This window comes from Hylobates moloch, unplaced genomic scaffold (assembly GCF_009828535.3).
Source record: "Hylobates moloch isolate HMO894 unplaced genomic scaffold, HMol_V3 SCAFFOLD_1, whole genome shotgun sequence".
In the NCBI taxonomy this organism is placed as follows: domain Eukaryota; kingdom Metazoa; phylum Chordata; class Mammalia; order Primates; family Hylobatidae; genus Hylobates; species Hylobates moloch.
The window spans coordinates 60702677-60714993 of record NW_026652276.1 but is presented as its reverse complement, the minus strand read 5'-3'; the positions used below and the strand labels follow the sequence as shown (position 1 = coordinate 60714993).

At 41.6% G+C, this 12317-nt stretch overlaps 1 protein-coding gene across 1 annotated transcript; it reads right to left on the bottom strand.

The window, feature by feature from the left end:
- Window positions 1-5230: 5230 nt before the first annotated feature.
- Window positions 5231-9514, bottom strand: NEUROD1 (neuronal differentiation 1). Its single transcript, XM_032755236.2, has 2 exons — window positions 9326-9514; window positions 5231-7764 (listed from the first exon to the last, which is right to left on the bottom strand). Exon 2 carries the CDS (start codon window positions 7751-7753, stop codon window positions 6683-6685), a length of 1071 nt encoding a protein of 356 aa, XP_032611127.1. The 5' UTR covers window positions 7754-7764; window positions 9326-9514; the 3' UTR covers window positions 5231-6682.
- Window positions 9515-12317: the final 2803 nt, after the last annotated feature.

Genomic DNA, 12317 nt, shown 5'->3' with positions numbered 1-12317 from the left:
AATGCACCAGTAGTTAATTAGACAAAAATAAAACCTTGTGAAGCAAAGACCTCTTTGCTTAATATTTTTAATATGCCAATCAGAGTCAAGGAATCGTTAATTTATTTATCCAAAAATCTTATTTTGATATTTTAAGATATCTAAACAAGTAGCCTTGCCTCTATTAACAAAGAAATTCTTCTAGTAAAGAAATATTGTGATAAATATCACTACTTATATTTAGTTATAATTTATATGCATTTGTACTATCATTTATTATGTATTTAGGCACTGGCTAGAATAAAGATTATTCAGTTAACAACCGATGACAAGTGATGTTATCTCAAATCATCTTTTTTTTTTTTGTGACAGGGTCTCACTTTGTCACTCAGGCTGAAGTACAGTGGTACAATCACGTCTCACTGCAGCCTTGACCTCCCCAGGTTCAGGTGATCCTCCCATCTGAGCCTCCCGAGTAGCTGGGACTATAGATGCATGCCATCATGCACCACTAGTTTTTGTATTTTTTGTAGACATGAGGTTTCACCATGTTGCCCAGACTGGTCTTGAACTCCTAGGCTCAAACTATCTATCCCCATCAGCCTCTCAAAAGTGCTGGGATTACAGGTGTGAGCCACTGCACCCAGCCACCAAATTTTCTTTTTAGAACACTCTATTATCCTCTTTCTGCTTTGATGTTAACATTACTTAGTCACGTACCTGCTATGAGTAAACAAGCACTACAATTGTTAGTGACACCAGTGGAAAGGGATTAACAGTTCTCTTAAGCACAGTAATATCCCTTCATTGACGTCACCAAAAGTGATGGTGATCTCTTAACTGACATCATTGAGCACGAACACTAAAAAGATAGTATTGATGTGCTAAGTTTATACACTGAACACTTTAAAATAGAAATTATGAGCTAGAGTAATTTTACATAACACTAAAAATAGAACAAGAACAATTACTGAAAGAATAATGAACAGAAAGGAAAAAATAATATGCATTGAAATACATGGTCTGGAAAAAACCTATAATAGTTTTTCTTTTATTCCAATTCCAGATTATATTTAACCAATTGATATCAATAAAAAGAAACAATGACAGATAACTCATGATCCTCAAGAAGGAAGTGGGGGGAGTTTGGTGCCATGCAATATAATAAGAAATTAGTTTCAATTGTTTTCTTTTTATAGAATTAATGTTAATAACATTTGCTGGACTGAAAATAATTTGTGATCCTCTCCATTCTCAACTGACTTGACTTATAGCTTAGTGGTTAAGGCAACAGGCTTTAGCATCACCTTAGTGTTCTTCAGTTCCCTTGGAAAGTTAATATATATTGAGGATCCTCTAGGTCTTCTAAGCACCAGAGAAACAGCAACACACAGAAGAGACAACTTTGTCTCTGTTTCTCAGGTGCTAAGAAGACCTAGAGATAGGTAGTTTAAAAATAAGCTATACAAGTAAATACATAAGATAACATTTGATAGGCAAATGCTCTGGAAAGAGGGAGGGGCAATATAGTGATTTTGGTGGAGTCGAAGTCAGTTGCTATTTTAAATGGGAATCAGTAAAAGCTTCTTTGAGGAAACGGCAATGAAAGAAAAACCTGAATGAAGAAAGGAAGACAGGAATGCAAATATCTAGGTATCTCAACTTCCTGAAGCTTCCCCATCTATAAATAAGACAGGAGGCTGCTTTGATGATGAAATATGCAAGTGAATGAAAAGCACTTAGCACTGGCCTAGTGTGTGAAGCCACCTCTCTGGTTGGCTGTCCTTAGACATGAAATTGTAAAGCAGGTTAGCTTTTGATCTTGTTAACAGAAAAGTCAGTTACAAAATTACTTCCTATATGCTAGATTGAACTTACTCTATCTCTCCATATCATTTCACAATTGGATCCATCTCTTAGAATTGTGGATCTGTAGAGATGGTTATTGTCACCATCCATCTACCTCTGAATTAACTGGGCAAATAACATAATAATACTTAGATGCCCAAATCCACATTTAATGTATCTGAAGATTTAATCCAGCATTAACATAATACTCTGCATTTTAAAATTAGCAATTTAACCAGAAGTCTCCAGAGACTGTGGCCTTGTCTTGTCAATGCCACTAGTTTGGCTGCACAGTTAATTCCATCAGAGCCACTGGACCAAGCCTTAGTGTATGTGAAGAGAGTCCATGAGTCAATTGCCAGCACAGAATTCTTCCTGTCATAGGAAGGCAGATGATCTCAACTTTTGAGTGCATACAGTGCAGATTTCTAGTTGAATGGTTCTTGACAATAGTGTCCTCTGAAACATAATGCCTGGCCAGGAGCCAATGATTATGCCACCATACAAATCACTGTGCATCTGACGCCAGAACGCCTCTTTGCAATGGTAACAACAAGAGTTCTCAGTCCTGGTGTTCCACAAGATGTTGCATTGGCTCTTTTATTCTTCATCAGACTCTGGAATTAAAGGTTTTATTTAGATGATTTTCAAGAAATAAGGGGTGTTAGAGAGAGAGAAAAAGAGAAGCGAGGAGGTTTTTGTGTAGTTTAAGAAACAGTTTTGCTATTTTACATTTCCCATTAGGAGAAAATCAGCCAATATTTTGAAACCTAGTTTTATTAATTGCTTAATAGGTATTTTCACTTTAAATTTCTTGTATAATTATAGAACTAAAACAGCTTGGTTCAAACTGTTAGCTAATGATCCATATATCATTGTAGTAATTGCTAGCTTCTTTCAGAAAATGCATTAATTTTGTAAGAATGTAAGGACTTTCAAATGTAAAAACAGAGATATTTTAAGATTAATAAATTAGAACACAAAATGTATTTCGAATGGTATTTTACTGTAACATATTATAAACCTAAGATTAGTAGAACATTCTTAAGATATTATAATCTTTCATTTTAATTTATATATAATTGTTTTAATGATTAAAAGTAGATAGATCATACTATATAGCTGCAATTGGTTATATAAAATAAAATATGTTATGTGAAGTGTTCCTGTTCAATAGTAATTATGCATGTTACAATATTTAGACCAATTTCATCTTTACAAAATTTCCCCCTGATTTTACATACTGGCTTTTTCTAGAAATAACTATTCATAGGATTTTCACATTAAACAAGTATACCTAAGCATCTTATTTGATAGGAATAGTCATGGCTCAAGATGAAGAAACACATAGAATCCCAAATATTATTCATGACAAGCATTAAACAGCAAAACTAAAAGAAATATTTTTCCAGTGAAGCCAAACTTGCCAGCATTTTTTTTTTTGGTTGGTTTTCATTTAGTAAAATATGTTCTTTTCTTACAAACTGGGTATAAGCATTAGCCAATTACAAAAACTGTAAGAATTTCTTTTAAATATGGGTAGGAATTCATAAAAGAAGATAATTTAAAATGTTTCTTATGGTTTGAAAATGCCTTCCAAATATTCATTAAACATTTAAGTGAGTAAATTTGTAGAATATGTTTCTGACATTGGCACTGGTTCTGTGGTATTTCTCTGATCAGATGGAAGTGCTATGTGTTATGCAGAGTGCATGCAGTTCATTCATGCATAAACAATATCATTTTCATAAATTAAATCCTCCCCTGCAGAAGGAACATCTGTGCCTGCCTTTGAATAAAAGATGGTGGCATGTGAGTTACTCCTTGACTGACTGAAAGAATCCCTATGTTTTAGAATGAAGTTGTATTGGCAAAATGGAAAAAAAAAAAACAAAAAAACAAAAAAAAAACTAACTTTTAGGCTTCATTTCTACCTTACAAAAGAACACAGTCTAGATTTCCCTGTTTGCTATTTTGGAAGCTGGAATTCTTAAAATGTCATTCTTTTATTTCTTCTCTTCACTACAGCAACAGATTTTAGTTTGCATGAAGATGTCTAATTTTAATTGCAGGTGAAATTAAGCTACTTAATAGGTTAGATCAGATCTGAATGCTCACTTCATTACCTCCTACATTGGAAGGCTGGTAGTATTCAAGTATCATATAAGTATTATATCTCTTAAAGTAAGAACAGTGGGAACAATCCAGGATATAGAAAGCAACAGCTTGATTCCAAAATAACAACTCTGATTCACTTGGAATGAGATTGCTGCATTTTAGATAAAGTTGGGACTAACTTAAAAGTATTTCTGTCATGTGATGAAGGCTGATAGAAAACATGTTAAAATAATATATTTTAAATTGCTCTCAAACATTTTTTTGACGTCGAAGTATTCCTTACTGCTACTGTCACAGCTTGACGCAGCCTCATTGGCAATGTTATTAGTATGACTAATTGTTCCTGTCCATTACATTACTCACATTTTTCTGGAGCAGCTTGCTAAATGAGGTCAGCTTTCTGGAACCCCTAAATCACCAATGAGAAGGAGATTAAAGGAACAAGCTTGGGAAGGGGGGTAGTCATCCAATGTGGCACCCGAATCAGAGTAGAAACAATGGAGTTACTAATGACAGTAATCAGAGCACCACAGTAGAGCCAGGGCACAAGTGCCAAAATGATATTCCCTAGGAATCATGACTGTCAGTCAATACATCCAGAGGAAAAGAAATGCCAAACTCTTTTTTTTTTTTTTTGAAGTGGACTTAACAATAGACAGAATCATCCATAAGTTTTTCCAGTGAGTTGTGTTCATGAAACAACAGAATAGTGCCCCAAAGGGTGGGGGGAGGAAATAATTACACCTTCCTAAAATACAGTACAAATAGTGTGTTCTTCAGTACAAATAATCTATTATGCTTTTTCATGGAAAAATGACAGAAATCATCACAAGATGTTTATAGAAAAATTATAAAATGTTACTTCTCTTGGATTCTTTAATTAACTCATTTCCCTTTGGTACTTTCTAAAGGTATATAAATTTCTCTGGGACAGTACTAGTTTGCAAGATAAAACTGTTTAGTTCAGAAAAATGTACAGATAACAGAAGATCAAGAAAATAGTAATGTTTTATATGTCTTAAATGTATAGACAAACTAAGCTAGGATACTTGTTTATGTCCTATTTGTTAATAATTATTAAAATCCACCTTTAAAAAAAAAGAAATAGAAGAAAACATGTAACAATCATTTTTAAAAATGGAAATAAAAAACCTAAAGGCTAAGCCACTTAAAACAAAGAAAAAACACACTGTTTGTAATGCTGTCCAGTCCAATATTCCAAATAATGAAATATCAGTTAGGTCTTTTCATTATCTACAAAGAACTGGTGACTCCCTGTGCAAGAAAAACAGACAAGAGCATTTGCCAAGATAAACTTTTTTCTTTTCTTTTATTCTACATATAGTGTTTATTATTTTTTAACTCGGCAAAAAAGCAACTGTTTTCCCCAGAAATAAAAATAAAATCCCTTTAAGAAGAAATGCAACAATTGCTCTCACTTTCAATACTATTTTATTGCAACTGGATGAATGTTTTCTAAATTGTGCATTACACCATAATATACAGGATTACAAACAAAATTACAGTACAGATCGATTCCAGTGGTACCAGCATCACATCTCAAACAGCACTTATTCTGGACTGCATTTTACATGCAATAGCTATTGTTCTAATTATGAATTAAATGGTTTGAATTTATTTAAGCTACTGTACTAATTGACTACAATAGATATAAATCCCAACATTAACAACCTGATTAGATTTAGGCTCAGATTTATTACATGAATATATGACAAACCACCATTTTTGTGACTATGTATAAAATCATGCATTTATATTTTCTGGAAACATCAATAGCTTCAGATTCTCTGTAAAATCATGGAATGCAAAGGAGTAAAAGACTAAAAAGTAACAGTGCAAATGGTATGTGATAGTCAAGCAGCTTTTGATTTAAAGAAGGGTATGTTCGCATTTATTTATAATATGTATATACAAGCTTGTGCAAGTAATGTGTTGAATTGATATGTTTTGATAGGGAATGTATCTCTTAATTTTTTATTCTCTTGAAAATTATGATTCTGGTTTTTATTTTAGGGAGAGGGAAAGACTTTAAAGTGAAATGAATTGCTCAAATTGTGCAATTTTTTTTTTTTACAATTGGAGAGGAAAGAAGTGCTAAGGCAACACAATAACTTTCTAAGCACTTTTCTGCTGGTTTAAATTAGTTAAATTATTTTGTATAAATTAGATATAATTCTACTTTTCTGATATGTATAAAAATTGATGAAGCTGCATGGTTTTAAAATAGGAAATCCACATTATAAAAAGTCATTAAAAATTCTGTACAAAATCACAATAAAATAATTCAGCATGGGAAAGGTAACAAGTAGTAAAATGCTGGTTGAAAAATATATATTTATATATATTTTAATTGGCCCATTACTAGTTTAAAAATTGCATAGATCCTAATTATTGCTTGTGATTTTGTTATCCCGATCAGATAATTAATACGATCTGAATACAGCTACACCAAATTCGTGGTGTATTTTTTTAACTTTACTGTATTTTTTTTTTTTTTTAAATAGAAGAGCTATAGAAAATAATACATAAGGTGAACAGGAACTTTGATCCCCTGTTTCTTCCAAAGGCAGTAATGACAATAAATACATATATCACTTGAAGCTTGGAGTATTTGCACTTTGCAGCAGTAGTACCCAAAGGGCTGCCTTTTGTAAACACGACAGTCACTGTAAGCACAGTGGGTTCGTTTCCCGGAAATGGTGAAACTGGCGTGCCTCTAATCATGAAAGATGGCATTGAGCTGGGCACTCATGACTCGCTCATGATGTGAATGGCTATCGAAGGACATAATATTGTCTATGGGGATCTCGCAGCGAGGGGCAGCGGTGCCCGAGAAGATTGATCCGTGGCTTTGGGCCCCTGCCAGGGTCGCTGCAGGATAGTGCATGGTAAAGGCATAATTTTTCTCAAACTCGGCGGACGGTTCGTGTTTGAAAGAGAAGTTGCCATTGATGCTGAGCGGCGGGCTGAGGGGTCCATCAAAGGAAGGGCTGGTGCAATCAGTCAGAGGGCTTTCAAAGAAGGGCTCCAGCGCTGCGCTGTAGGCGTGCGGCGGCGGCTTAACGTGGAAGACATGGGAGCTGTCCATGGTACCGTAAGGGGGACTGGGCAGCCCAGGCGACTGGTAGGAGTAGGGGTGTACAGGGAAGGAAGCGCTGGCCGTCGGCAGGTGCGGAGGCATGTCCTGGTTCTGCTCAGGCAGAAAAGTCCGAGGATTGAGTTGCAGGCAGCCCGCAACCAGGTTGGTGGTGGGTTGGGATAAGCCCTTGCAAAGCGTCTGAACGAAGGAGACCAGGTCTGGGCTTTTGCCTGAGCGCAAGATCTCCGACAGAGCCCAGATGTAGTTCTTGGCCAAGCGCAGAGTCTCGATTTTGGACAGCTTCTGCGTCTTAGAATAGCAAGGCACCACCTTGCGCAGGTTGTCTAGCGCCGCGTTCAGTCCGTGCATGCGGTTCCGCTCCCGGGCGTTAGCCTTCATGCGTCTCAATTTAAAACGCTCCAGGCGAGCCTTGGTCATCTTCTTCTTTTTGGGGCCGCGTCTCTTGGGCTTTTGATCGTCATCCTCCTCTTCCTCTTCTTCCTCCTCTTCCAGGTCCTCATCTTCGTCCTCCTCCTCTCCCCCGTTCCTCAGTGAGTCCTCCTCTGCGTTCATGGCTTCGAGGTCGTCCTCCTTCTTGTCTGCCTCGTGCTCCTCGTCCTGAGAACTGAGACACTCGTCTGTCCAGCTTGGAGGACCTTGGGGCTGAGGCTCGCCCATCAGCCCACTCTCGCTGTACGATTTGGTCATGTTTCGATTTCCTACATTCAACAGGGGAGAGGCAAACAGAAAGAAAAGCAGAAAAACGCTATATTCAGAAGCCAGATACGCCTTTAGCTTCCACTCCCTAAACCTGTACAAATGCTTGCGAAAAGTACCTGCCCATTACAAAATGAATGCCTCTGAGAAAAAGTTAAATGCAGTGTTTTATAATGGCGCGTGCGTGCGTGTGCCCCGCTAGTACGTAGGAGTGAGGACAGGACTGGGGGAGGGCAGTGAATATGTATATGTGTACACCACTCACGCATATGTGTTTGTATCCTAGTGATTAACTTAAATGTGTTTATGGTGGTTGCCCGACAGGATAATGTGTATGGAAATGAGTGTACATTTCAGCGACTTCATGTTTATCCAAATGTGTTCAAAGTCACTCATAACTGCACACACACACAAAAAAAAAGCTAAAAAATCACACATTCTACTTCCATTTCTGTCCTGGCTTCCAGATACTTAGCGATTTAAGTTGAACAGCCATTGCGTAATTTACTAATACTGGCAGCGATTTTTAAGAAGATTACACCGACGGGATACTGAAAAGCAAATGCAGAAAGGAGGAAAAATAGTTTCCACCAAATTGTTTCACCATCAATGTAACATTTGGCAACAAAAGTGGACAGGGTCTTCCACCCCTCCCTCGCCTTTCTTTTCTTGTTTTCCATCTCTGGCCCGCCGCTAAATTTCCACCTTGTACAAAAGCGCTCGCTGCAGGGCGAGGGCTGGGGGCGCGGCGCAGAGCGCTCTCCCACGCGCCGGGGATCAGGTGCGGAAGGCTCCTCTCTAATAAACAGCCCATTGAAAGGGCCGCCCGCTCTTTATTGGGGCTTTTCAAAGTTCGCCTCAAACCTCCCTTTAAAAGATTGAGTAATTGTAATGGTCAGCGATTGGCAACCGCGAAGTTGCCGCTTCTAGTAAGGAAAATAAAAAGCCTTTAGTAAAACAAGTGAATTTCTGGCTCCAGTAGTGGCTGCTGGGGACTTGGCCGCCTCTGGAGCGGTAACAGGTAGCAGGAGTGAGTCCCTCTCCCTTTCTCCACTTTCCCCCCTCTCAACTAAACTATCTCTGAACCTGATTTATTTTCCATGGTGTGAATACTCAAGGTATCCATGTCCCTTTCATTCACTGAAAACACAGTTTCACACTCCCAATGTGCGTAAAATACATGCACACTAAATATATATTGATAACACAGATGTTTTCTTACTGTAAGAAGTGAGAAGGTGAAGTCATTATTGCTTTTGGGCTTTAAAATCAGCACTAGCAGATAATCATAGTTAGCGTGTATTCTTTTAAAAAATCCAAGAAGCTCCTATGCTATCCACAAAAGAAACCCAAATTTTTAAAATTTAAATTAGAAAGCCTGCAGGGGGTACTTGAGTGACAGGACTCATTATGTGTGAGTACTTATGGGCAATTATGGAGAGGGATGCTGTTCTCAATACACATACACACTCTCGCAAACGCACACATACAGAATATGTAGGTGCATCAGTCTTCAGTTATTGCTTCTATTCTAGGGCAAAAAAATGAAAGAACTGTAATTACCTTTGTTGTTAGTAGGTCCTGAGCAGTGACAGTCTCATAACCCTGGGGCCTCCGGACGCCGTGCCTCCTGCGTGGGCGAATTCCTCGTGTCCTGGCCTCGCGGGCGCTCAGGTTATATAGCCCAGTTAGTGATGCTAAGCGCGGGCGGGGCCGCTAGCTGAGGGGCTAGCCGGTCTCTGCGCCTGACGCCTGCGCACGCGTCCAGGCTGTGCGCTCCCCGTTCTCCCCTCCTCCCCACTTCTCCCCACGCCTTGCTCGTCTCCCGCCCTCCTCCGACAACCGCTCCCCTCACCCTCCACCCCTACCCCCGCCCCTTCTCCTTCCTCCCCGGCATGCGCCATATGGTCTTCCCGGTCCAGCCAAGAGCCTGGAACCACGTGACCTGCCCATTTGTATGCCGCGGAGCGCTCCATTCCGGCCCCTTTGTGGCCAGAAGAAAGTGGCCCATCTGTCGCCAGTTAGAGACTCCGCGGACCTGTTTTTACCCGCAGGAGAGATTAACCCTTTCAGGCGGCAGAAGGGACAGGGGATAGAGGGGGGAGGGGATTTGAGGGAAGGAAGGGAAAAGCTAATGTGAACTAGGTCTAGATCAGAGCGAGTGGCCTGCTTTCGCGCCGGAAGTAGGACAGAGGTGAAAGAGGCAGAAGCGGGGAGACTGAGGCACGCAGTGAAGAGTCCTCGCTCCTTTCGATTTCTTGCCCTGACACTGGCATCCAGAGCAGCATGACTCCTTGCTCTCTCTGAAAGGCCCATCCCTTGGCTTCTTCTCCTTGGCAGACGCTTTGATCATTGGCGCCAAAGGATGGCTTCTCCTAATCTCCGTCCGCCCCTCTAAGCAAACATATACGCCATATAAAAGCGGCTTCATCTGTAAACGCAGCGTTGACATTAGTTCCCCAACCTCCCTAACCGGATCGTCCTCTTCCTGTTCCTTCAGTACAGAAGATTTGTACCTGCCATTCTATCCCTACCATACGTGCAATCCTTCATGTCCTGACCCTCAGCTACCACTGTCCCGCCAGACCCTCTCACTATGTCATTCCCCACCTCCATCCCCAGGATCTTGTCCTCAAAGCGAGCTAGTTCTCGCGAGGAGGCCTTGGCTCCATTGGCCTTTGCTCTGTCTTATGTGGGAGCTGGGGATTTCTTTGACGGTTGGATTCTACCTTTTAACCATGGCCGCTGGGTTGCTGCAAAGGGCACCCTCACTCAGCAAGTCCAGGGACGTTTCTGGTTCCCTGGCCAGCCTGCCCTGCACGGCCTCGGCTCTTTAGTCCAGGCACTGAACACAAGTACGGTGGTGGACACCTCGCCACAGCCGGACCTGCGCTCTTGCTCCCCTCAATCTCGGGTCTGTATAAAATACTTGATTCAGACAAGCCTTTTCAAAGAGAAGATGCAATGGGCCTGTGCTGAACGGGTCTTTCCGATCTCTTTCTAGAAACGCCTTTAGCACAACCCCGGGAAGGATTAATGGCTGCAAACTCCTCCAGACTTCAAAGCCTCTGATCTGAACCTCCCACCTTGAAGGTCAAGCAAAGAGCACGGAAATTCTCGATCAGTTCTGAAGGAGCCATATTTTTGCCTAAATAGCAATTCTTTACTCTTTTCGAACAACGGTTTTCCAGAATAATAGATTTTAAAAAGAAAGAAAGAAACTGGCCTGTCTATTCGTTCTTTCCCAGCTTTGCTTCTAATCCTTCATTAACTAACTCCTTATCCCCTCCCAGACCTGAAACCCTCTGCAATAAATACCTCTTACGTGAATTGCTTATTTAAAGGCAATTGCACTAAACATCCCTAGAGTTTGCAAACAGTGTCAGGGTTGAGAGGCTGGATTGGGGTGCATCTGGGAGAGGGTGGGGACGGGAGGAGAAGGTAGGGGTATAGGAAGAGGGTTCTAGCCAGATCGCCGGTGTCTGAAGGTAGCAGGTGCAGCCTTAGCTGCACAGCACTAATCTAAAAGGGGAAGAAAAGAGTTGTGCCACCGAAGCGTGGCGTGAATCGTTGTGGGGTTCCGGAGTTTTGCTTGCTTTTCTACATTCACTCGGCTGACAAAGCACATAGGGGAGGATAAAATAATTCACTCAGGAGCCTGGTCCCAGGATTTACCCCTCTACTGTCTGTATCTTCAGTGTTGGGCTAAAACTCGAGGGCGTCGGAGTACTAGCCCTTAGAAGGTAGTACACAGCCCGAGGTTCGAGGACGTTTGCGGCAGGGCCAGGTTAAGTGCTGCCCCTCACCCGGCAGCTGCCCCGACTGGCAGCACACCATGCCGCAGGCATATGGAACTCGTGCCTAGGCTCTCATTTTTCCAACTTTGGGGAGTTCCGGAGGAGATCTGGGGACGGACTGGGAGAAAGGACTCCAGCTAACTTCGAGGTCAGGGGTAGCCTAGAGGTCCCTCTGCTAAATCCTTGTCCTCACCCCCGGAAAGCAGAAACTTCTCCAGTTCGCGACATCCTGTGCAATACCGGAGAATTATGGTGGAGTCAGATGTTCTTGAGCAAGAGGGCCGCCCGAGTGTTTTGCCAGACGGAGACTCAAATGCGTAAAGTGCGGGAATTACTAGTCTGTTTCCTCCCTCTACCTTTGATAAATTCATCTCTAATCCCACTGCGCGTTGTTCGCTCAGGCCTGGGGATCTGTACAAACGAAAGGCCACTCCAGGATGTTTCAGAGACCGGGCTGAGGTTGGGTCTCACGGTGGCTGTCCTTGGGCTTCCCATCCCGCAGCGCTCCGATGTGACCCTCCTCTGCGCGGAAAATTTCGACCTCGGGCGCCGGCATCGCGACGCTCAGCCAGTGCCCGCGAGGCTCCCGGGAGATGCGGGGTAGTAAGGCCCTAAAGGGAGGAGCCTGGACACGGCCTGGATTGAGATGCGTTTTGTTTGGGGTTGAAGGCGGGAGAAATTGGGGCGAGAGAAGAGTGTCAGCCGGGTCTGGGAGAGGACAGAGCTGAAGGCGCGGCGGGGCTTAGCTCTGAGGACCT

Bases quoted from the DNA above. Each gene is read 5' to 3' on its own strand.
- NEUROD1 (XM_032755236.2), bottom strand. From the start codon at position 7,753: ATGACCAAATCGTACAGCGAGAGTGGGCTGATGGGCGAGCCTCAGCCC.